The sequence below is a fragment of the Astyanax mexicanus genome, chromosome 12, assembly GCF_023375975.1.
Source record: "Astyanax mexicanus isolate ESR-SI-001 chromosome 12, AstMex3_surface, whole genome shotgun sequence".
Taxonomy (NCBI): Eukaryota; Metazoa; Chordata; class Actinopteri; order Characiformes; family Acestrorhamphidae; genus Astyanax; species Astyanax mexicanus.
Window position 1 is genome coordinate 41107025 of NC_064419.1, and position 25427 is coordinate 41132451.

Below are 25427 nucleotides of genomic sequence, written 5' to 3' on the forward strand. Positions count from 1 at the left end.
TACTTGACTTACTATATTTATCTATCTTTGACAGTGTTGTGTAAACTAAGATTTTTCAAATTGATGTTTCATTTCATGATGTCTTCTAAAATTAAACTCTTTAATTATGGCAACATTTAGACACTTTTGCTCTTTTTCTGTGCTACAACTGAGCACTCTCTCCGCTTTCAGACTCTGTTGCTCTTTTTCTGCGCTACAACTGCGCACCCTCTCCGCTTTTAGACTCTTTAGCCCGTTTTTCTGTGCTACAACTGCGCACTCTCTCTGCTTTTAGACTCTTTGGCCCGTTTTTCTGCTCTACAACTGAACACCCTCTCCGCTTTTAGACTCTTTGGCCTGTTTTTCTGCGCTACAACTGCACACCCTCTCCGCTTTTAGACTCTTTAGCCCGTTTTTCTGCACTACAACTGCACACCCTCTCCGCTTTTAGACTCTTTGGTCAGTTTTTCTGCGCTATAACTGCGCACTCTCTCGCTTTTAGACTCTTTGGCCCATTTTTCTGCGCTACAACTCAACAATCTCTCCCCTTTTAGACTCTTTGGCCTGTTTTTTTGCCCTTCAACTGAGCACCCTTTCCGCTTTTAGACTCTTTGGCCCGTTTTTCTGCGCTACAACTGAACACTCTCGTTGCTTTTAGACTCTTTGGCCCGTTTCTAGCTAGCGTTCAAACTTTCCAACTTTCATTCTTTTTATAAAATACCTTGCGGGCCTCTCCAAAAAAGAAAACGGGCCACAAATGGCCCGCGGGCAGTAGTTTGGACACCCCTGCCCTAGACAGACACTTAATGCCAAAAGAAACAATAAATGAATGAATGAGCAGATGTTCCTCAATACTTTTAGGACTATAGAATATATTTGTATATGTAAATATATGACCAAACATGGTCATACACAGTGCATTTCATTTGCCAACATCCTGCAAAACACTGGGAGACAGGGAACCACTGTTTCACAATGTGAACAGGAAAGGGCTTGTGGTGTAACTCTGATGATCAGCAGTGACTAAACTCTTTGATGTCCCAATATTCTGTAAAGTGATGGAGGAAAAAAAATATTTACACTGTGCATTGAAAAGGTATATACTGTATACAGCTCTAAAATTCAGAAAAAACACTGATTTTGCTATTTATAGGTTTATGTTTAAGTAAAATAAACATTGTTGTTTTATTCTATAAACTACTGACAACATTTCTATGTTATAGTAAAATTTTTATAATTTAGAGCATTTATTTTCAGAAAATGAGAAATGGCTGAAATAATAAAAAAAAGGTTGCAGAGTTTTTAGACCTCAAATAATGCAAAAAAAGAAAACAAGCTCATATTCATAAAGTTTTAAGAGTTCAGAAATCAATATTTGGTAGAATAACCCTGTTTTCTAATCACAGTTTTCATGCATGTTCTTGGCATGTTCTCCTCCACCAGTCTTACACACTGCTTTTGGATAACTTTATGCCACTACTGGAAATACTGAGGAAAAAAAAGAGAAGTGTTTGATGTGGTTTACAACTTCGACTTAAATATATTATCATATATTTTTATTAGACTATTGTTTACAAATGCTTTTTCACTTTTTATGTTTGTTGCACTGTTTCACAAATCATCACACAAGATATAAAGAATTTCCAGCTCTTCAATTCAGAAAATAATTCCTTATTTTATTCAATTTATTCATGTTTAATGTTTTTCAGTTGAATCATATAATATTTGTGCTTCATATTATATTACTTTTTTCTCATTTAATGAGGACAACCAAGTAAAATGAATAGAAATGTAACATAATATATTTTTAATATGCTGTACACAACTTTTACACAACATTCAATGTTTAAGTTCATTAGTGACATACTTTTTGTGCTTCATATTTTAATGACTTTTCCTAATTTAATGTGGAAAGCCAAGTAAACATAAAAATGAATTGGATAATATATGTTTAATGCTCTGTACACATTTTGTATGCATTAGTGTTCTCTGAGATTTGAGTTCTAGTTGTAGAAAACAAAAAAGAAACATCAATAAATTATATTAAACACACTTGTGGATCTTATATTAATATTGGATTCACTTTGACATGAAAATTTTATCTTTAATCTTAAACATTTTTATCTTTAAAAATATATATCTTTAATGCTAAAGGCCATAATCTAAGCACACTGTAAATGTAGTAATGCAAGAACCACTGATAGTTTAAAATACATAAACTTCCTGTTGGAATTCCCCGTCTTGGTATATGTGGAGGAGTGCTCAAAAACACACCAAAATAACCCACCCCACAGTTTCTCTAAGTGTGTGTGTGTGTGTGTGTGTGTGGGAGGGTTTAGGCGAGTGACAGACCGGGGCGAGGCTGAGTGACCTAATCCTCATTAGGGCTATAAATGCTGGACCCAGAGCTGCTTCAGGAGCAGACAAAGAGCATCCAGAGCTCAGAGAGGAGATCTGAAGAGCATCTTCATCCAGCAGATCTCTACAGTATCTCTCCAGCACATCTTCAGATCTTCACCTGAGACTTTGGAGACTCTTCTTCTCAGTGTTCAGTGGCTGATTGGAAAGTTCTCACTATGAGACTCAGCGCCGTGGCGTTTATGGTTCTAGGAACCTGCGCTTTAAGCGTGTGGTGCCATCCAATCAAATCCGTCTTCGTGACCTTCCCCGGGGACGTGCTCAAAAATATGACGGACACAGAGCTGGCAGAGGTGAGCATTTCTTATATTATATATTAATCTAATATTTAATACCTCTCACTAATTTATGCACATTTAGGATTAACTTTTTGTCTTTTCCATACAGCATTTTTTAGATTAATTGAAAATATGTTGCACATAATATAGTACTAGTCTAGTCTTGTTTGCCAAGATAATCTGACATATGTGATAATTATATTTAATATATCTCACAAGATTTCACTGGTTTAGTCATATTTAGGATGAATCTGCTCTATTTTACCAGAAACATAGTTAATTAAAACAAGATTTTTGTATTTATTATTTAGAATTAAGCATTCCATTTGTCTTTATCAATTTGATATGACACAGTTGTGTTTGTTACAATGGTCTTATATAAAATATAGTACTACATCTCATTTGCGTATGCAAATTTGCTCTATTTTGCAATCCAAATTTTAGTTTAATCTACTATTTGTTATTATGTTTCTTCTAAATGGACTACTTTAGTCCTGTTTGTCAATCAATCTAATCTGATATAATCTGGCATGATTTAGTCATATTGCTTATATAAGCAACATATAGAGTAACAAGCTCTAGTCTTGTTTGTCACCCTAATCTGATATAATCTGACATAATTTAATCATATAGTGTACTATACCTCACTCTCACAGGTTTATACACACTTAAGATGAATTTGCTCTATTTTCCAAGCACCATATACCATTTAATTTAAATTATTTTGTCCATAACAGAGTGCTATAGTCTTGTTTGTCACTCTAATCTGATAAAATCTGAAATTATTTAGTCATATATCATACTATTTCTTACTCTCACTAGTTTATGCACACTTAGGATGAATCTGCTCTCTTTTCCAAGCAACATATATCATTTAATTCAGATTGTTCTGTCCATAATAGAGTGCTCTCCTCTTGTTTTTGTTTTTTTATCTAATCTGGCAAACGTGCTTTATAACAGTCTTATGTGGAGTGTAGAGTGCTTAGTTAACAGATTTAACATGCTAGACCCTCTGTCACAATTAACATCTATTTAACTGGTCCTAAAATAGAACCCTGTGGGACTCCACTAAGAATAAACTACGAAAACCGCAAGTTGGTAATACACCTGGTAATAATCGGTCTGTTATGTATTCTTTTATTGTTCGTCTACAGACGTACCTGAAGCGATTTGGATATATGGAGATTCAGGATAAGAGCAGGCTGCAGTCATCAGTCTCCACCGCTAAAGCTCTGAAGAGGCTGCAGAGGCAGCTTGGCCTGGAGGAGACTGGAGCACTGGATAAAGCCACCGTCAACGCCATGAAGCAGCCTCGCTGCGGCGTTCCCGACGTCCGCAACTACCAGACCTTCGAAGGAGACCTGAAATGGGATCACACTGACGTTACATACAGGTACATTTATATATATATATATAGATTTTTTTTACATTAATCTTTGTTGTAAGAAATGACATATAGCAGTGATATGTCATGAATTATGAATAAGGTAAGATATGAGTTGTTTAACATACAAAAAATTGTTTCTATGATTTACAATTCTTTTTTTTATATCGTTTATAAGAAATGAATAAGTATGAGCATTGTCTTGATCTTTGATGCTCAATAAAAAACTAAAAAGTACTTCCATTTTTGATGATTTTTAGTACATTTACTACATAATTTGAACAGACAAGCTGTCCCTTACATTGTGCCAAAACTTTTGACACAACAGAATTTTTTTTTTTCCTCTCTATCTTTTTCTCTCTCCTGTAAAGTTGCCGTTTTGTAGATACTAGTTTTTTTATTGGACAGTGATACTATGAACTTTATGAAAAGAATAATCAGCACAATGGATGCTTTAGTTAAACTTGTTTAGTTAAGTATTTACCATTTTACATTGTTGTGCTCTGTAGGGTCTTGAATTACTCCCCCGACATGGAAGAGACTCTTATCGACGATGCCTTCGCCAGAGCCTTCAAGGTGTGGAGTGATGTCACACCTTTGACTTTCACCCGTCTTTATGATGGCACTGCTGACATCATGATCTCCTTCGGAAAAGCAGGTTTGTTATGATCTTTTAAAAAATAGATTTCAAGCAAACCAAGCAAGATTCTATAGCATCAGCAGCCGGAGTCTGAGAGAGAACAATTGAACGTGTCTTTTTTTGGATGGGTAGATGGTAGATGGGTGGTAGATTGGAAAAGCAGGTTTGTTTTGATTAAAAAAAAATAGATTTCAAGAAAACCAAGCTAGATTCTTTAGCATCAGCAGCCGGAGTCCGAGAGAGAACTGAGAGAGACCATGCTCTTTTTGGGTAGGTAGATAGTAGATCGGAAAAGCAGGTTTGTTATGATTTAAAAAAAATAGATTTTAAGCAAACCAAGCAACATTCTATAGCATCAGCAGCCGGAGTCTGAGAGAACAAGTGACCATGCTCTTTTTGGGTGGGTAGATGGTAGATGGATGGTAGATTGGAAAAGCAGGTTTGTTTTGATCTTTAAAAAAATAGATTTCAAGCAAACCAAGCAAGATTCTTTAGCATCAGCAGCCGGAGTCCGAGAGAGAACAATTGAACGTGTCTTTTTTTGGGTGGGTAGGTGGTAGATGGATGGTAGAGCTCCTTGCATCACTCTTATTTTGACTCTGGCTGGCACAGGCATCTGTTGGTTAATTTTTTAGAGCTGTCTAGCTGCATTTTCCTCCAAGAATGTTGATTTGTGATGCTGCATTATTGCTGACAGTTTAAAAAGAGGCAGTGGCTAGTTGCACATGTATTGCAGGAGGCATGCATTTGTCTTGACTGTCCTGGTGTTGGGTACCATTGCAAGTGATAGGGGTCCTAGTCAAAGGGTGGGTTAATTAATGGGCTAAGCTTAATTGGGAAGAAAATACAATACAAACCATACAAATACAAATTTGTATCAATTGCAACATAAATACTAAGGTTTAAACATGCTCTGTTTATTTCCAGATCACGGAGATCCGTACCCATTCGATGGCAAAGACGGCCTGCTGGCACACGCTTATCCTCCAGGTGAGGGGCTCCAGGGAGACGCCCACTTTGACGATGATGAATTCTGGACCCTTGGCACTGGACCAGGTAAAGGACTCCTCTCTTGATTCTGAGCTGTGAAGAAGAAAATGGAGAAATGGCTCCCTCTAGAGTGTTGATAATACATGTACTAAAAAACACATGCTTTTATATTGTTGTTTCAGTTGTTAAGACGCGCTATGGTAATGGAGAAGGCGCTTTGTGCAAGTTTCCTTTCATCTTCGAGGGCACCTCTTACTCCACCTGCATCACCGAGGGCCGTTCTGATGGTCTGCCATGGTGCGCCACCACTGCTAACTACGACAATGACAAGAAATTCGGCTTCTGCCCCAGCGAGCGTAAGTTCTTATCTTTAACATCATTTAGATCAATTGACAGATAAATATCAATGTTAACATTTTCAAGAAATAAAAAAAGCAACATTAATTTTGAGTTATATTCATATAAAGGTAGTTTAAAGAAATGCTATATCAGAAGAAAACTGGGATGTTGCCCATGATCTTGCGATGTACAGCTCTGGAAAAGATTAAAGAGAGCACTTAAAAATCCTCTGGAATATAATCAAGAGAAAGATAAGATGGATGATCACAAGCCATTAAACCAAGCTTAGTTATTCAAAAGCAGTGGGTAAGACTGGTGGAGGAAAACATGATGCCAAGATGCATGAAAACTGTGATTACAAACCAGGGTTATTCCACCAAATATTGATATTCTAAACTCTTAAAGCTTAAAATATGAATATGAACTTGTTTTCTTTGCATTATTTGAGGTCTGAAAGCTCTCCATCTTGGTTGTTACTTCAGCCATTTCTCATTTTCTGCAAATAAATGCTTTAAATGATCATAGTTTTATTTGGAATTTGGGAGAAATGTTGTCTGTAGTTTATAGAATAAAACAACAATGTTCATTTTAAACAGTGTTCAAACATATACCTATAAATCAAAGCAAAGCAAAATCAGAAAAACTGATTCAGAAACTAGAAAGTGGAATCTTATTTTTTTCCAGAGCTGTTTCAGGGTATCTAAAGAAAAAAGTATTAAAGGAGTTAAGTATTTATGGGGGTTGTTTGCCAGTATTGTGCTGAATTCAGCAACCCCGCCATGGAAAGCACCCCCTCTCTTGGAGCTCGCACCCACTGTCTTCTTGGCTTTAACTTTACTTAGAAATATGCGCCAAAAATGAAAAAATACCCAAGATGCTGTTCTAAGCTGCATTGACTCATTAGAGATAATGAAAAAGAAACATGTCACCTCCCAAAAAGGGGGATGCTTTACATGGCGGGGGTGCTAATTTCGGCACAGCTGTTGGTACACTGTCTTACTGACTTCCACAAAAGACAGGTTAGGTTAAAGCATCTAGTTTTGTAGCCTTATTTGAGTTTTATAATTTAGTTTTGATATTTTTATACAGGTAGTTGTCATGTTCCACCTCCACTTTTAAATTAAATTGCTCTTAAATTTACTTTGCGTTCATATGTATGTTGAATTGGGTTTTTGAAAGCTATTTTTTTATATAAATTTGTTTGGATTGTATTCTATAAATGTTGGTCGTGCCTTAATGACCATGAGAAAATGTGGGTCCTGTTGAGAACCCCTTTCTTAGGATGTTTGCAATAAAAATATTAATATTTGATGCCATGTTTTAATAATGTGTCTCAAGTTAAAGCAATATATCGCAATATTGATTTCTTGTCCCACACCTACAGTACATAGAGTATAATTGATTTGCACAATATATTGGTATTAAAATGAGTGCAAGCACAGTGGCATGTAAAGCAAATTCATATAAAATTAACATGTCAAGGGAAAACTCATTTTTTCAAAACTAAAAGTGTCTATTCTTGTCTCCACAGTCCTGTTCACATTCGATGGAAACAGCAATGGGGCCGAGTGCGTCTTCCCGTTTACGTTTCAGGGAGAAACCTACAACGGCTGCACCACAGAAGGACGTAGTGACGGTTACCGCTGGTGCGCAACCACATCTAACTTCGACACTGATAAAAAATACGGGTTCTGTCCAAACAGAGGTGAGACTCTCCTTTATCCTACTGACTATACAACTCCAGCTCCAACGTACAGATATATACTGATGCTCACCTACACCTGATGCATAACTGTACTGAATTTGGCCCACAGACACTGCTGTGATTGGTGGAAACTCTGAGGGTGAACCATGCCAGTTTCCTTTCACCTTCCTTGGAACGAAGTACACTTCCTGCACCAGTGAAGGGCGTGGGGATGGAAAGCTGTGGTGCGCCACAACCAGCAACTATGACGCTGACAAAAAATGGGGATTTTGCCCAGACAAAGGTACTTTTAATGTTTTTTTTTTAGTCAGCACAAAAAAACACACATTTGTGCAGTGTAAGTGTCTAGAATTAAAACCACTGTTGAGACCTGTAACCTTCTGTTTTTACAGGATACAGTCTGTTCCTGGTGGCCGCTCATGAGTTTGGGCACGCTCTTGGTCTGGATCACTCCAACATCCAAGATGCTCTGATGTTCCCCATGTACAAATATGTAGCAGACTTCCATTTGCATGAGGATGACATCGAGGGCATCCAGTATCTCTATGGTAAGACATCACATCAGTCTTTACTTTACTTATAACAGCATTACTCTTACAATTAACATTAGTTTCATTGGACCTAGAATAGTGTGGGACTCCACAAGGTGTGCTAAACTAAATGATTTCTTAATCAGTTTAGCAATAGTTCCTGTATATAAATGAAATAATAGGTAAATAATTTACCTACAGTCCATGGATTACTGTAATCAATTAGTAGTACATTATTAAATATTTAAAGCAGCACTGTAAAAGCACTATATATGTTCTACATATGAGAAGCAGTACATTGACTGACAAACAAAAATAAAATATATAATTTATTTTCCAACAGGATCCAGAACTGGCCCTGACCCCACTCCTCCCCAGCCAAGAACCACCACATCTTCCCCAGTTCCTCCTCCCAAACCTACTGGTAGAACACCAAAGCCTACTCCTCCCATTGTACCCACCACAACCCCGGTTGTGGACCCCTCTAAAGATGCTTGTCAAATGGACGTGTTTGACACCATCACTGAGATCCAGGGCGAGCTTCATTTCTTCAAAGATGGGTAAGAATCAGTACGAATCTGTGTTTTCTGTATTTGGAATGATATCTAAGGGTTGTATGATTAGATATTGATGTGATAACAGACAGACACTCCTCCATATTTCAATACATTCCAATACAAATTTGATCCTGTGATTTTGGTTATATAGTGAGTTTTGGATCAGGACATGGATCCCTAATATGTATGCTACAGTTCTACCAACTGTTCATCATATATGAACTTCTTAAGGTGATTTAAGGAACCTCCAATAAATTAAAGTTCCTTTAAAGGTTCCCCCACAGTTTCAGATTGAAGAACCTTCACAAGTTCTTTAAAGATCTTATCCTTGATAAAAAAAAATGGCGATGGGAGCTCAATTAATACACAGGCAATGAAAATATATGGAAAAATACACTGATTAGAGCACCTTGGGCACAATTCATGCTTATGTATGAATTGTACATAAGCATGCATTTGTTCATTAACAGTTGTTCAAACACTCCCAGGAACTAAAAGTGACTTATTTCTGTTTACATTTCTGTTTAGACACTTCTGGAAGACATCCAACGGAGGCAACGGGAAACACAGGGGACCTTTCCGCGTCTCTGAGACATGGCCTTCCCTGCCTGCCAAGATCAACACTGCGTTTGAGGACCCTCTGACCAAGAAGATCTACTTCTTTGCAGGTAAAAATGTGGATAATATAACGGTTTACATATAGATAATGTGGCATTATAGTAGAATCGCCAAATTCAGAGGACAATATTTATAGCTCAGATTTTCATTTTGTTTCTCTTCCACAGACAATCAGTTCTGGGTCTACTCAGAGGGGCAAGTTCAGGGACCTCGCAGAATTGAGAAACTTGGCCTACCTAACAATCTGCAGAAGGTGGAGGGAGCCTTGCAGAGGGGTAAAGGCAAAGTGCTGCTCTTCAGTGGCGAGAGCTTCTGGAGGTGAGAATCACAAAAAGTACCATATTTGTTTTCCAAGGCAACATTGGCATGTGGGTGAAACATGAGACATGAAACATGTGGAGATATGTACTTAAATGTACAAAAAAAGGTGAAGTAACTAAAAAAAAAAAACATTTTTTATGTTCTAGTTTCTTCAAAATAGCCACCCTTTGCTCTGATTACTGCTTTGCACACTCTTGGCATTCTCTCAATAAGTTTCAAGAGGTGGTCACCTGAAATGGTTTTCCAACACCCAGAAGTGTTTAGCACTTGTTGGCTCTTTGCCTTCTTCACTCTGTGCTCCAGCTCACCCCAAACCATCTGGATTGGGTTCAGGTCCGGTGACTGTGGAGGCCAGGTCATATTTTGTTAAGTACATAAAACTCCACATGTGTTCATTCATAGTTTTGATGCCTTCAGTGAGAATCTACAATTTAAAGAGTCATGAAAATACATTTGCCTTTTAATGGGACCATTTGGCCTTTACAAATGGGCCCCATCTCACATCTCACTTTTCTCTGATCTAACAAACTGGAGAACACTGTTTACATGACTACTTGATTACTACAATCATCAGTTAAATGCAGAACCATTCATAATGAAAATTTTTATTATATTGACATCCACATGCCAACATAAAACCAGTGGACTCAACCTTCTGGTTCCCAGGTTCTGGGCTGTCCATACAAGCCCCACATGGCCATGTTATTCAGGCCTTTCACACTCTTTACACTAAAATATCCTCTCTGTTCATTCCTCCAGGCTGGACTTAAAGACTCAGCAGATTGATAGGGGATATCCTCGTTTCATTGACCAGACCTTCGGAGGCGTGCCTGCAGATTCTCACGATGTGTTCCTTTATAAAGGTGAGACATGATGGTTCGAATACCAGATCACGCTGCTCGGCATCAGTACCCAGAGTCAGAGAGAGCACAATTGGCCAATGCACTCTCTGGGGTGGGTTTATTCCTAGTTACTCCTAGTGTGATGTTGGACATGATGTTTTAGAGCTAGGGATCCGGTGCTTTCCTGTGAGTGCATTGGCGACACAGTGATGCTGAATCAGTGGAATCTGACTTCACATGTATTGGAGGAGGCATGAGCTGGTCTTCAGCCTCCTAGTGTTGGGAAATAGAGGAAATATATGAATTTGGGGAGAAAATTGAATTAAATTATACATAAATAGACATACATTTTATTTTTAGTTATTGTGGGAAGTCATTAAATTAAATTAAATTAAATGTAATTATAGGCCAGTTTGACCTCCAGAAAACACCAGAAAGTGCTTATTCTAATTTTTCCAATTTCTCTCTTTCAGGACACTTCTACTTCTGCAGAGATCGCTTCTACTGGAGGATGAACAGCAGACGGCAGGTCGACAGAGTCGGATACGTGAAGTACGACCTCCTGAAGTGTTCAGACTACTGAATCCATTATACTCAGTATTACTATTACTAGTATTGTGTGATAGGAAAGCACAAACAACTGGGATGGAGTTTCTACTATCCCAAATATTTATATGTTTAAGATAAGAAAGTACAGTGTTGTTGGAAGAACTGAAACTCACTGCAGTGAATTCAGTGTCTGTTTGTACATTAAATTAATTCATATTAAAAGACGAACATGTGGTCATGTAAGATATTAAGAGGTCATTGCCTGGAGCAAATGATCAGTTAAGGTTAAGGATAATTAAGGTTATAATCACTTTATGTATTTCTATTGTTTGTATTTGTTTTTGTTGCCTTTGTAGCCAAATTTTGCACATGTGAACATGTTTCTCTGTTGTTTAATTTATTTTTTTAAAATCAGTAGTATTTTATTATATGGACTGTTCAATAAATTTATAATTTAAACCAACCCCTCTTTTATGTATGACTGTTTATTTAGTGAGATTGCAAGTGTTGACTCCCTGGTTACATTTAATTATTCCATTAAACTGGATTTTATTCATTTTATATATATATATATATATTAAGATGTTTTTTAAATAGATTTTTTTAAAGAACATTTCATCACACTTTCAAAGGATTTCATCACGCTTTTATTGGGTAAGTCGGTCTTGATGGTGACTGACTAAATACTTGGAAGGAAATTATGTCTTTTTCTAGTGAATTACACAATCATTATTATGGTCTGCCATGAGAAATATTAACTTGCTTCTGCTGTTTATTCTTACAATGATACAGCTATCATTTAAGGAATCACTAAAAAATCCTAATATTTAACTGCTGGCTATTATTTATTAAATTCCTTCTTGCCTCAGATACTTAATACGCTTTAGGCATGGTGTGTGGGTGGTTGCAGATTTGTATCTCCTACAACCCTAATTTAAGCCTTCAGGGCAGTAACGTTACATGAGCTGTACCAGGCCTCAGGTGTGAATAGGGGAGCCAGACTGTTAATTCTGGTGTTTTGGGTACTCTCTTCTGCTGAGAGCTGCTCTCACTGCTCAGCCACCATACTCGCTGCTATTGCTACTGTGTTGCCAGATCCCTCTTAAAAAATCCACACTAAACTGTTTTTTTTCCCGCGAGACAGGTTTAAGCTTGACGAGAAATATCGTCACGTCTTACACAACAAGATCTCGTCACACACCTACCCATGACTTTTGCCAAGTCCCAAGTCCCAAACTAAAGAACTCTCAACACTGACCTGCATTGAAAATTGATTGTCTGTTGGCATGGGCAGCTCTAGCCAGATGCCACCAGTCACGATCACCACTGTACTGTCCATTCTGAGCAGTAATGAATATAGCCTGTATGTCACTGGGATGGGATGTACTGAGAATTTATTTTCATTCCTGCACAACTTCAGAAATGGATTGTCTGAAACCCATCTGGTACCCGCTATTAGGCCTGTATCATGTTCAACAGGAAAATGAATGGAAATGGGACTAATAATCTTCTTACCTACTGTTTAGCCTGGTTAGAGTGGTTATGGGCCTACCGTAAATCGTTGAGCATATTGAAGGAATCCCCCTAGACAGGGTGCCCCTCCATCACTGGAAGGTTCATTTTGTAAATACAAATAATTTTGTACACCATTGCATTTGTAAATTCTTGGTCACACTGCTGTAAGCACCTGGTTAATGTATGCTGTGCAACATGAGGGACATCTTGTGTTCATATGCAGAAACTACATCACAGTGTTTTGTGATGGGATGTTTAGGTGCTAACCCGGATTGTATCCAAAAAACATAAAACCACGGCTGATCAAATCACGGCACAATTCAATGTGCACCTCAATAAATTATTGTGCTCTAAAACTAGGTGTTTCAGTTTCATTGTCCAACTCCTGTATCTGTTATTGTGTGAATATAGTTGCAGCATTTAAGGTGGAATAGGTGTAGATGTGTGAATATAGCAGCCTGATGACACGGCCATATTCCAAGATGACAATGTCAGGATTCATGGGGCTGGAATTGTGAAGGAATGATTTAGGGAGAATGAGAATGAGAAGGTTCACCACAGAGTCCAGACCTTAACCTTATTGAGAATCTTTGGGGTGTGCTGGAGAAGTACTGCTTTATACAGCGGTCAGACTCTACCATCATCAATGCAAGAAAAATTAATGCAACACTGGATCGAAATAAATCTTGTGACACTGCAGAAGCTTAAAATGTTTAACATTTTAAATGTTTAACAAATTTAAAATGTTAACATTTTTAAAGGCTGAAATGCACAGTATTTTAATAACAAACCCTTATTATATTATTTCAACAAGTGCCACTACACAATATATATAGTAGAAACATTTCACTGCACAGTACAGTTGATGAACTAATATACCTAAAAAAAGTATCTAAAAAATAACAGCTATTTCCTTTTGGGTGTTTTCTGCCTTTTAGCAGCTCATGATCTGTAGAATTCTCTTTCCTTATAGAAAAAAAGGCAAATTCCAAAAACTTTTGAACTGTGAATGTGAGTGTGGGAGGGGGAATGTAAGTAACAGTTAGAAGGAAAGATTAAGTGACCTTATCCTCATTAGGGCTATAAATGCTGGACCCAGAGCTGCTTCAGGAGCAAAAAAAGAGCATCCAGAGCTCAGAGAGGAGATCTGAAGAGCTCCACAGATCCTCCAGAGCATCTTCATCCAGCAGATCTCTACAGTATCTCTCCAGCACATCTTCAGATCTTCACCTGAGACTTTGGAGACTCTTCTTCTCAGTGTTCAGTGGCTGATTGGAAAGTTCTCACTATGAGACTCAGCGCCGTGGCGTTCTTGGTTCAAGGAACCTGCGCTTTAAGCGTCTGGTGTCATCCAATCAAATCCGTCTTTGTGACCTTCCCAGGGGACGTGATCAAAAATATGACGGACACAGAGCTGGCAGAGGTGAGTACTGCTTATCTAATATCATATTCAATTGGAAACTTAAGTGGGTCCCAGTAACAACACTATGGGCTCTATGTTACACGTCGCCAATAGTCTGTTTTGCACCCACGCCGTTAAAATAGCATAAGAGTTTAGGAATAAATCTACACTGATGGGTGTGGTGGGCTGTAAGTGAGATTCGTTCAGGTAAATTTCGGCGTGTTTCTATTTTGGCGGTGGAAAACACAGGTGCACTACTGACTGAAATAAACCTAGGCAACAGTCCATTCCTATAGGTTCACCCAGCGTGCATACACCCCCACTTGTTAAACACACACACATGGATACGCTGCAGAATGCAGCGTATTTTTCATTTTCTGCAAATAAATGCTCTAAATGGCAATATTTTTATTTGTAATTTGGGAGAAGTGTTGTACTGTAGTTTACAGAATAAAACAACAGTGTTCAAAACTCAGAGACTGAAGTGAATTTTTTCCACAGCCGTATCTAACCTGAAGCGTTTTGGTTATATGGAAGTTCAGCAGAAGAGCAGGCTGCAGTCGTCAGTGTCCACCACTAAAGCTCTGAAGAGGCTGCAGAAGCAGCTTGGCCTGGAGGAAACTGGAATACTGGATAAAGCCACAGTAAACGCCATGAAGCAGCCTCGCTGCGGCGTTCCAGATGTCCGCAGCTACCAGACCTTCCCAACAGACCAGAAGTGTGATCAAAACAACATTACATACAGGTAAGGGTTTTACATTAAATTTTATATTGAAAGTAGTACACTGCAAAAAAATCCATTGTCAAAAGCTAGACAAAATATATGTAAATTAAGATGTAAATGCTTAAATTAAGCAAAAAGAATCGGGAGTCAATGTGGGAGCAAATTTTTCTTAGTAAGATTTCCCAAAATAAGCAATCACAAAGTCTCAAAATGAGTGAAGTAAGACTAAAATCAAGCATAAATCCCTTATTTTGTGGCTTAATTGTGGACACAAGAATCAGAATAACTTGACTGGTGACTTTTTGTCCTTATTTTGAGTTTAAATTGTTTAAAATAAGTTCTAAGTAAGACTGAATAAAATAATTATTCCTAAAATAAGTATAACAATCTACAAGTATAACAATCACTTACACAATGCTTACTAAGACAAAAAAAATGTATCAAAGAAAAAAAAAATAGATTTAAGGGGTTGAAGTTAAATCATTTCACGTGCTAAGATTTAGTTTTTTGCAGTGTAGGGGGATGTTCAAACAAAAACAGTTTTTTAAAATATAAAATAATAATACAAAACAGCATGTCAAACACATGTACATATACAGCAAGAGTCTTATCAGTTTTTAAACAGTCTATTCTACAAAATAAATAAAGTGAAAATAATAATAAATAAAAATAAATAAATGTGAAAATGAATACTGGTTGATTTAGGTGCGTAAACACAAACACAAATTGACAATTTAAATTAACATTTTATTTAAATAAACAGTAAATCCAGGTAGTATTTTACCATTTGGTCCTTTCATCAGCAAAACATTTAGAATGTAATATAAACAGCATCTCATGTTTTCACCTGATTCTACACTAAAAAAATCAATCAGGACATTAATAAATAAAACGTGATATACAAATATATATATATTTTTTTTTTTTTGCTTTTTTTCAGACAAATCAAAAACGTATTTTGACATATTTTAATTGGATCCATTTTGACTGCTTAAGTTTACATTATCACAACCACAAATTTTGATTTCAACCAAAGTAAATATCTGAGTTGCTGGAAGAAAGAACAGAAGTAATCTGGATCTACTTTAAAATTATGAATACGACGAACAATTATTCAAATTAACAATTAGGCTATATCTTTTAAAGTAATGCCAAATAAAATGTTGTAAAGGGAAAGCTACAAACATGTCGTTGTTAGACTAATTTAGTTGTGTACATCCTTGAGTTAAATCATCTTATAAAATTAAATTTTAATCTGCTGCCTTTGGAAAATGTATGTTTGGACCCGGAAAGCGTAAAGTGTTGCACAGAGCTCACAGAGCATCCCATTTACATCCAAAAACCTGTCCTAAATATCTCGTCTTGTTTTGCTCTGCAGGGTCTTGAATTACTCTCCTGACCTGGATCCCTCTCTCATAGACGATGCCTTCACCAGGGCCTTTAAGGTGTGGAGTGATGTCACGCCCTTGACCTTCACCCGTCTCTATAAGGGCACTGCTGACATCATGATCTCATTTGATAGAAAAGGTTCGTCATGACACTGAGAAGAGTCATTCAATTTTCATCACTATGGATCTATGGAGGACCAAAAATGCCATAAGTATAAATAAATAAATGCACATATAAATGTAGAAATAAATAAGTATATAAATAAACGTTGAAATAAATAAATAAATGTTGAAATAAATAAATAAATAAATATATAAATAAATGCACATATAAATAAATAAATAAATTAATTAATTAATAAATACACAGAAATAATTGTATAGGTAAATAAATAAATTAATAAATACATTTCTTATTCATTTATTTAAATATTTATTTATTTCTACATTTATATGTGCATTTATTTATTTATACTTATGTCATTTTTGGTCCTCCATATGGATCCCTTATTTAACTTAAATATATAAATTACTGAAACATCTTATTCTATGGCTGTTCATTTTAAAAGCAAGGAGAATAAGATACTTTAATTTCCTTGCCATCAAACAGTCAAACAGTCATGGGATATGAGGACAGGATCAGGATTGCGTCTGATAGTGGTTGCCAGATTGCATTATTTGACTGGCAGCATATGGTTAGAACTGTCCATGCAAACAGAAAAGCAACTCTGTCAGAAATCGGATCCACATTCAGTGCAGGATTAAATGTGCTTTTTTCCAGATCATGGAGACGTTGTCCCGTTTAAAGGAAAAGACGATCAGCTGGCACATGCTTACCCACTGGGTGCAGGGTTTCCGGTTGAGGTTCACTTTGACAACGGATCAGGTAAGATTTGCTGTGATGTATTTATGTAAAAGTGGTAATACTGAAATGCCTGCATATACAGAAATAGCTCCCTCTAGAGTTAGCTTTGTGAACTAAAAGGGAATGCATTAACTGTTGAGATGTTTTATACCTTTAAATACAGAGTATTTTGTTCATTCTCATACAGGAAACAAGTCTAGCCAAAGCAAGTCTATTTGTAATGCATATTTCGTACACATGTGGCATCCCAGCCAATATAGAGTTTTATAAGGAAGCCTAGAAAAAAAGAGACTACTTTTAATGCTTGCCCTAGAGATACAAAAAAGGCAATTAATTCCAATAATAATAAATCAAGTTTTTTTTCAGTTGTTAAGACGCGCTATGGTAATGGAGATGTTGCTATGTGCCACTTTCCTTTCATCTATTGGGGACGTCTTATTCCACCTGCACCACTAATGGCCTTTCTGATGGTCTGCCATGGTGCGCCACCACTGCTAACTACGACAAGGACAGGAAATATGGCTTCTGCCCCAGCGAGCGTAAGTTCTCTGTTCTAATCTCAAAGCTTATTTCAGTCAAAGCTTTCTGTGCCTGGGTTCCTAACATTTTTGAAGCATTAAGTGGTCCTAACTGGTCTGGAGAATGTTTAATGTAATGTAACGTACGCTCCATCATTGGTGTGCTTTCATACCTACCTTGTTTGTCCGATGCTATGTTGACGACATGGATGCGAGGCATGAAAAAAGACTGTTTTTTATGCCCATAGTGTGAACCTGGCCTTAACCCTCAATCTGAAGACCTGCTATCCTGCTTTTCTCCCACAGCTTCTGATGACGTGTCTTTCTCTCCACAGTCCTGTTCACTTTTTGATGGAAACAGCAATGGGGCGAAGTGTGTCTTCCCGTTCACGTTTCAGGGAAAAACCTGACAGCTGCACCACAGAAGGACGTAGTGACGGTTACCGCTGGTGCGCAACCACATCTAACTTGACACTGATAAAAAATACGGATTCTGTCCAAACAGAGGTGAGAGACTTTTCTCTGTAGCCCATACATATCCGGCATACACATACACAATGATGTTTACTTAAAACTGATGGATAACTGTACTGAATTTGGCCCACAGACACTGCAGTGGTTGATGGGAACTCTGATGGTGAGCTTTGCCATTTTCCCTTCACCTTCTCTGGGAAAACCTACACTTCCTGCACCAGTGAAGGCCGGGAAGATAGACAGCTGTGGTGCGCCACAACCAGCAACTTCGACAAGGACAAAAAATGGGGGTTTTGTCCAGATAGTGGTAAATTATAGTTATTTGACAGTAATAATGTTATATGCTTTTGTTAATATACACTGCAAAAAAATCCATTGGCAAAAACTAGACAAAATATATGCAAATTAAGACAAATATATGTATATTAAGCAAACAAATCTGCCAATGGGCTAATCTACATTTTCTTAGTAAGATTTCTTACAAAAAAGCAATGGCAAAACCTCAAAATGACTGAAGTGACACCTAAATCAAGCAAAAAAAGTCACTCTTTTTGGACACAAAAATCAGAATAACTTGATTGCTGCTTGATTTTGCTTATTTTGAGTTCAAATGACTTAAAATAAGGTACAAATTCTAAGTAAGAATGATTAAGGTAATTATCCCTAAAATAAGCAAAATAATCTAACACTAACACAATGCTTAGTAAGACAAAAAGTCTTATCAGAGAAGAAAATAAGATTTATTGCCTTAAATGTAAAAAATTTCACTTGCTAAGATTTAGTTTTTTGCAGTGTACAGTACATGCGTTCTTACACAATGTCCAGGTCTGCCTTAAAACAACTGTTGAGACCTGTAACCTTCTGTTTTTACAGGATACAGCCTGTTCCTGGTGGCCGCTCATGAGTTTGGGCACGCTCTTGGTCTGGATCACTCCAACATCAAAGATGCTCTGATGTTCCCCATGTACAAATATGTCGCAGACTTCCATTTGCATGAGGATGACATCAAGGGCATCCAGTATCTCTATGGTTCTGAATCAGTCATGTAGATCAGCAGTATAATAATATATGGATTTACAAAATATGAGAAATAGTACATTAAGGGTTTCTTTTGGACGTTCCTTTTTTCTGCAGGCCCCAAAACAGGTCCTAATTCCACTCCTCCACAGCCTGCAACTACCACAGCCCCCTCTGTGGACCCCTCTAAGGATGCTTGTCAGGTGGACGTATTTGATGCCATCACTGAGATCCAGGGCAAGCTTCATTTTTTCAAAAATGGGTAAGATTTATTAAACAGATTCATTAAGGGAACCTTGTCAAAGCATTCTTTAACAAACTCAAAGCTGGAATTTACATCCCCAAATAAGAAAAAAAATTTAAAGTATGGAAAATGCAGAAAAAAGCATGTGTTTTTGCATTATTTTGTTGATAAATGCATGGATGTTCTTGGACAAAATGTTGTCTTGAAGGCAGCATTTTTCCCTCTAACAGCTTAATGCAAAATAACAGTCAAAGGCTTGGAAAAACCTTCTCATTCAGTTATTTTAATTTTTTTCTACACTGTAAATCAATACTGAAGTCATCCAAAAGCGTTAAACAAACCAAAATACTCTGTAAAGCATTTAGGTGCTCTTAACTCTTAGAGTGCTGTTAATTTGTGGTTTCTTAAGCTAGAAAAACTTTGACAAACGCATTCTGAGAAACAGAGGAAACCATTGGTCTTCCTTTCTTGGGGCAGCCCTGATGAGAGCCAGTTTCATCATAAAGTTTTTGATCGTCTTTGTGACTGTCTGCAGTTTTTCATGTTGACTGACCTTCATTTGTTAAAGTATTTATTTTTTTACTTAGTTAAGTTGTTCTTCCCATAATATGGATTAAAACATTACTCAAATAGGGCTATTAGCTGTATTTACCAACTCTAACTCTCCAAGTAATTAACTTTTAACAAGTTCAGCACAGCTGTTAACTGAAAGCCTGAATTCCAGGTGACTCTACCTCATAAAGCTGATTGAGAAAATCCAGAGAGGTGCTACTTTGAAGAATCTAAAATATATAAATCAAAATCTGGTTTGTTTAACACTTTAAATAATTGACCATACAAATCATGAAAGATCTTTATTTGTCCTTTTTCATTTTCCATGATGTCCCATCTTTTAACGTTTTATAATTTGGATTGCTACTAGAACTAAAATAACTGCCATTATGGAAAGAGATTTGGGGTCATTAGGAGGCAGTAATAATTATTACTAATTTTAGATGAAGTAATTATAAAATTCTGTTTAGGCTCTACTGGAAGTCAACACTCGGCCCTTTCCGCATCTCTGTGATGTGGCCTGCCCTGCCAGCTAAGATCAACACTGCCTTTGAGGATCCTCTGACCAAAAAGATCTACTTCTTTGCAGGTAACAAATGTGTAGGTCAGATTATAAGAAGTAAAAATGAGATGTCTGAGATTTGAGAGCTATGCCCAAATCAGTTGTACAGTAAAGAACATTGTCTTTACTCTTCTTGTTCATGATATTAATGGACAGAACAGTAAGAAATAGCCAGGTGCAAGTGGGCTTCTGGCAGAACGTGGGGGTGCTATTGGAGCCCTTCCAATGAAAAAAAAAAACATATATTTATATTTTGCCCATTCCTAGTAATTAATAAATAATTAGTAATTATTTTATACAATTCTTCACAAATTAAGCAGTACAAGGCTCAGTACAGCTGAGTCATTATCAAGAGGAGGACCCATGACCTGCTGGATTCATATTTAACTTTCCCATGTTCCATTTTCCTTCATTTTTGTCTTTATACATAAAAGCTGTTTAAAGTCTAAGTTCTGAGATTCCGTTTGTACAGAACCGCTAAGGCATGGGAACGAGATCCTAAGGCGTGGCCATCACTTATTAAGGCATAGAAACGAGATCCTAATTTGTGGCCATGACTTATTAAGGCGTGGGAATGAGATTGTAATTCGTGGCCATGACTTATTAAGGCGTGGGAACAAGATCTTAATTCGTGGCCATGACTTATTAAGGCGTGGGAATGAGATCGTAATCCGTGGCCATGACTTATTAAGGCTTGGGAACAAGATCTTAATTCGTGGCCATGACTTATTAAGGCGTGGGAATGAGATCGTAATTCGTGGCCATCACTTATTAAGGCTTGGGAACGAGATCCTAATTCATGGCCATGACTTATTAAGGCGTGGGAATGAGATCGTAATTCGTGACCATGACTTATTAAGGCTTGGGAACAAGATCTTAATTCGTGGCCATGACTTATTAAGGCATGGGAATGAGAACGTAATTCGTGGCCATCACTTATTTAGGTGTGGGGATGAGGTCCTAATTTGTGGCCATGACTTATTAAGGCATAGAAACGAGATCTTAATTTGTGGCCATGACTTATTAAGGCTTGGAAACAAGATCGTAATTTGTGGCCATGACTTATTAAGGCGTGGGAATGAGATCCTAATTCGTGGCCATGACTTTTTAAGGCGAGGGAATGAGATCTTAATTCGTGGGAATGAGATCCTAATTCGTGGCCATGACTTATTAAGGTGTGGGAATGAGATCTTAATTCGTGGGAATGAGATCCTAATTCATGGCCATGACTTTTTAAGGCGTGGGAATGAGATCGTAATTCATGGCCATCACTCATTAAGGTGTGGGGATGAGGTCCTAATTCGTGGCCATGACTTTTTAAGGCGTGGGAATAAGATCTTAATTTGTGGCCATGACTTATTAAGGCGTGGGAACAAGATCCTAATGCATGGGAACGAGACAATTAAGGCATGTGAATAAGATAATCAAGTTGTGGCCACGACTTATTAATTAAATCGTGGGAACGAGACAGTTCAGTCGTAGCAAGAGAATAATTAAGGTTGCTTTTATTTTTATTTTTATCTTGGAACGAATTATGGTGATATTTTGGAGTCTCCTGCAGTGAGACATGACATAATTCTTAGTAAAAAACTCTTCATTCTCATACTGAAAGCTGATTGGCTCAGACACAGACAGTATGCAGACCTGTTTACATTCTTTCATAGTCAGGCAGTCATATTGAGCACAACCCCTGAGAGCTGCTTGCTTTGTTAGCTGTGAAACAAAAGGGTTTTCCCACGTGTTACTTATCTTGTTTCCATACATTAGGAACTCATTCCCACATGATGTCACATTAGGGACTCCGTATGTTTGGGTTCTCCATACCACACAAATCCTGGGGCTCTAATTATGTCCTCCGACTGGCCTTTAGAGCACCAGGGATCCCTCCAGAGCAGTGGATGTAAGTGGATAGGGACTAGGATGCCTGGAATTCGTACCCTATTGCCACAGTGACCCTAAAATTTTGGGTTTGAGCAGATAAGAATAAGATAAGGATGATGAATAAAATGTACTGTTTTCCTTTTGTTTCTTTTCCACAGACAATCAGTTCTGGGTCTACTCAGAAAGGAAAGTTCAGGGACCTAGCAGAATTGAGAAACTTGGATTACCCAGCACTCTGCAGAAGGTGGAGGGAGCCGTGCAGAGGGGTAAAGGGAAGGTCCTGCTATTTAGTGGCAAGAGATTCTGGGGGTAAGAAAATAAGTCTTTTAATAATATATCTCGGAATGGTAGTTCAATAATTAGCACCAACAAATGACTGTACAAAACACTGACAGCAACACGTCTCTCGAAAGTGAAGCAACCACAGCCATTTTCCTTATCTTATTTTTCCTCAGCTCAGCTTCTGGTACTTCAGGCTGCGCTTTATACTCAATGAAGTCTGTCTGAGACACTTGTATTAGGTCAGGCCTACTAAACAAGAAAATAAAAAGTCAGAAAGGCATGTCTAGCTTGACCTCTTGTCTCTACTATGCAAATTCATTTTGGAAATTTTACATCATAGTGGACAATTTTGACTTTGGATTAGAACAGCACAAACTTACATTAAAGTGACATTGCAATATTTTGTAGATCTGCATATATTAGATTAGATTAGATTTAACTTTATTGTTATTGTGCAGTGTACAAGTACAGAGCCAATGAAATGCAGTTAGCATCCAACCAGAAGTGAAATATACAGTGTTATTTACATAAAGTGCATAGATATAAGTATATATACATAAGCATAAATATATAAATATACAAATATATAATTAGATCTACAGAAGTATCTAACATAAATGCAATGTGGATGTACAGGAGGCAGCAATACAGTTTAAGGTATAAAGTGTAGAGCAGTGTAAACAGTGGAATACTGTAGTGTATACAGACAATATATACATAAGTGGAATAAATACCAAACTACTATATAAATTAGCATATAGTAATATGTTCGCAAATATAAACAAAGTGCAATAATAGTACAGAGGGTGCAAAGATGCAGATAGGGAGTGCAATGTTAAAGCGTATATGCAGAGATCATGGAATACTGTAGTGTATACAGACAATATATACATAAGTGGAATAAATACCAAACTACTATATAAATTAGCATATAGTAATATGTTCGCAAATATAAACAAAGTGCAATAATAGTACAGAGGGTGCAAAGATGCAGATTGGGAGTGCAATGTTAAAGCGTATATGCAGAGATCATGAATGTAGAGTGGTAGTGTGATGTTAAAGTATCTGTGCATATATATATATATATATATATATATATATATATATATATATATATATATATATATATATATATATATTGTGATATAAAAAAATACAGGATTTCAAACAGATTTCATTACAAATCAGTTACCTAACTTAATAATGCACTCTATCTATCACAGATAAAATAATTGATAAAGTGCATGTTTTTGTAATGGAAAACAAAAAACATGCAATTAATTTTCTTTGTGTATTAACCAGTGAAAAAGTTGTACCCTTTAATTAAATGCCACAATGCCATGATGCTGATGAAACAATATATTGTGCGGCCATATCTGGATGGGAATGAAACTATTGTGTCTGTTTTATACAGTCATTGACACAAAAAAATACTATTGCTGGTTTATCAATCTTTTACACTCATTACACTGAAATATCATTCTTTTTTTAGGCTGGACTTAAAGACACAGCAGATTGATAAGGGATATCCTCGCCTCATTGATCAGGCCTTTAGAGGAGTCCCTACAGATCCTCATGATGTGTTCCTTTATGAAGGTGAGACTCAGACTATTAGATATAATCGTGGCTTTTAATCAAAGTCAGTTTACTGCTTCATTAACATTTGATTTAATTACATTTATCTTGTTGCCTTAATAAAAAAAATCATTTTTGTCATTTCTATCATTTCAGGACATTTCTACTTCTGCAGAGAACAGTTCTACTGGAGGATGAACAGCAAGTGGCAGCTTGACAAATATGGATTCGTGAAAAACGACCTCCTGAAGTGTTCAGACAGAATTGACTAAATTCAGTAAAATGAACAAACAAAAGTTGGCTATTATGTAGTATGTATTTTATGTAGGTTATATGAAATATGAAGAATACGAGGATCTAAACAGCATTGATTTTATGATTTTTTTATTTTAAATTTGTTAAAAATTTGTCGTAAGCATATATAATTATTTAGGTCTGCATAAACACAAGATTGTAACAATGGTATCTTTTCTTTTTTTTTATAGCTGATTTAGTTTTGTGAGTATAGAAATAAATTTTCTATGATTTTTTCTCTGTGGGTTTGAAGGGTCGTCAAAAATATACAATATATATAGGACTTTGAAGGGAATTTCCTTACCCAATCAAGTCTAAAACAAAAAATATATATTCAAAAAGAGCAAGAAAAAAACACAATAAAAAAAATAAAGTGTTAAATGGACTCTGTTTCTCCTTCACAGAAAACACACACATCATTTATATGAAAAAATGTACACAAAATAGTATTAACTGGTAACTTATTTAATAATATATAATATTGTAATTTTCTGAGACACTGATTTTTGGGTTTTCATTTCATTACATGTAAGCCATAATCATCAACAATAAAATGAACTATTAATAATTTTAACTGAATTACTGACTAATATAGATCACAAAACATGGGAACAAAGCCATACAAAGAGAAACTTAGGGCAGTTTTAAAACAAAACGTTTTTAGAAATCTAGTACAAGATGATTCTAGCAGTTTTACAGCTTTTTTCATCTACTTAATTATGGATAGTATAATTTAAATGTATTAATGAAGCAGAGGAAAAGGTTTACTATTAGAGCTTAATATTACCTGTTTATTTACTGCAGTGAACGTGTTTTTTTTTTCATATAAAATAAAATGGCATCAATTTAGATTAGTTACTGTTAAGTTACTGTTAAGTTTTTTTTTTAGTTATACAAATAGGTACAGTGATAAATTGAAACAGGAAACAAGAGTAACGGCAACATATCAGCAATGTCAAAGATAAGTAAATAAAGAAAGGAAGA

The 25427-nt window shown here is 36.5% G+C and overlaps 1 protein-coding gene and 1 pseudogene across 1 annotated transcript; both read left to right on the forward strand.

The window, feature by feature from the left end:
- The first annotated feature begins 2378 nt into the window (after positions 1-2378).
- Positions 2379-11613, forward strand: mmp9 (matrix metallopeptidase 9). The gene is made up of 13 exons (XM_007231931.3): positions 2379-2690; positions 3830-4068; positions 4569-4717; positions 5627-5755; positions 5872-6045; positions 7560-7733; positions 7843-8016; positions 8126-8281; positions 8607-8823; positions 9349-9488; positions 9606-9756; positions 10519-10622; positions 11075-11613. The coding sequence occupies exons 1-13, from the start codon at positions 2556-2558 to the stop codon at positions 11182-11184; spliced, it is 2052 nt and encodes a 683-aa protein (XP_007231993.3). The 5' UTR covers positions 2379-2555; the 3' UTR covers positions 11185-11613.
- A 2193-nt stretch (positions 11614-13806) lies between these two features.
- LOC111192753 (matrix metalloproteinase-9-like) lies at positions 13807-24796 on the forward strand (annotated as a pseudogene).
- Positions 24797-25427: the final 631 nt, after the last annotated feature.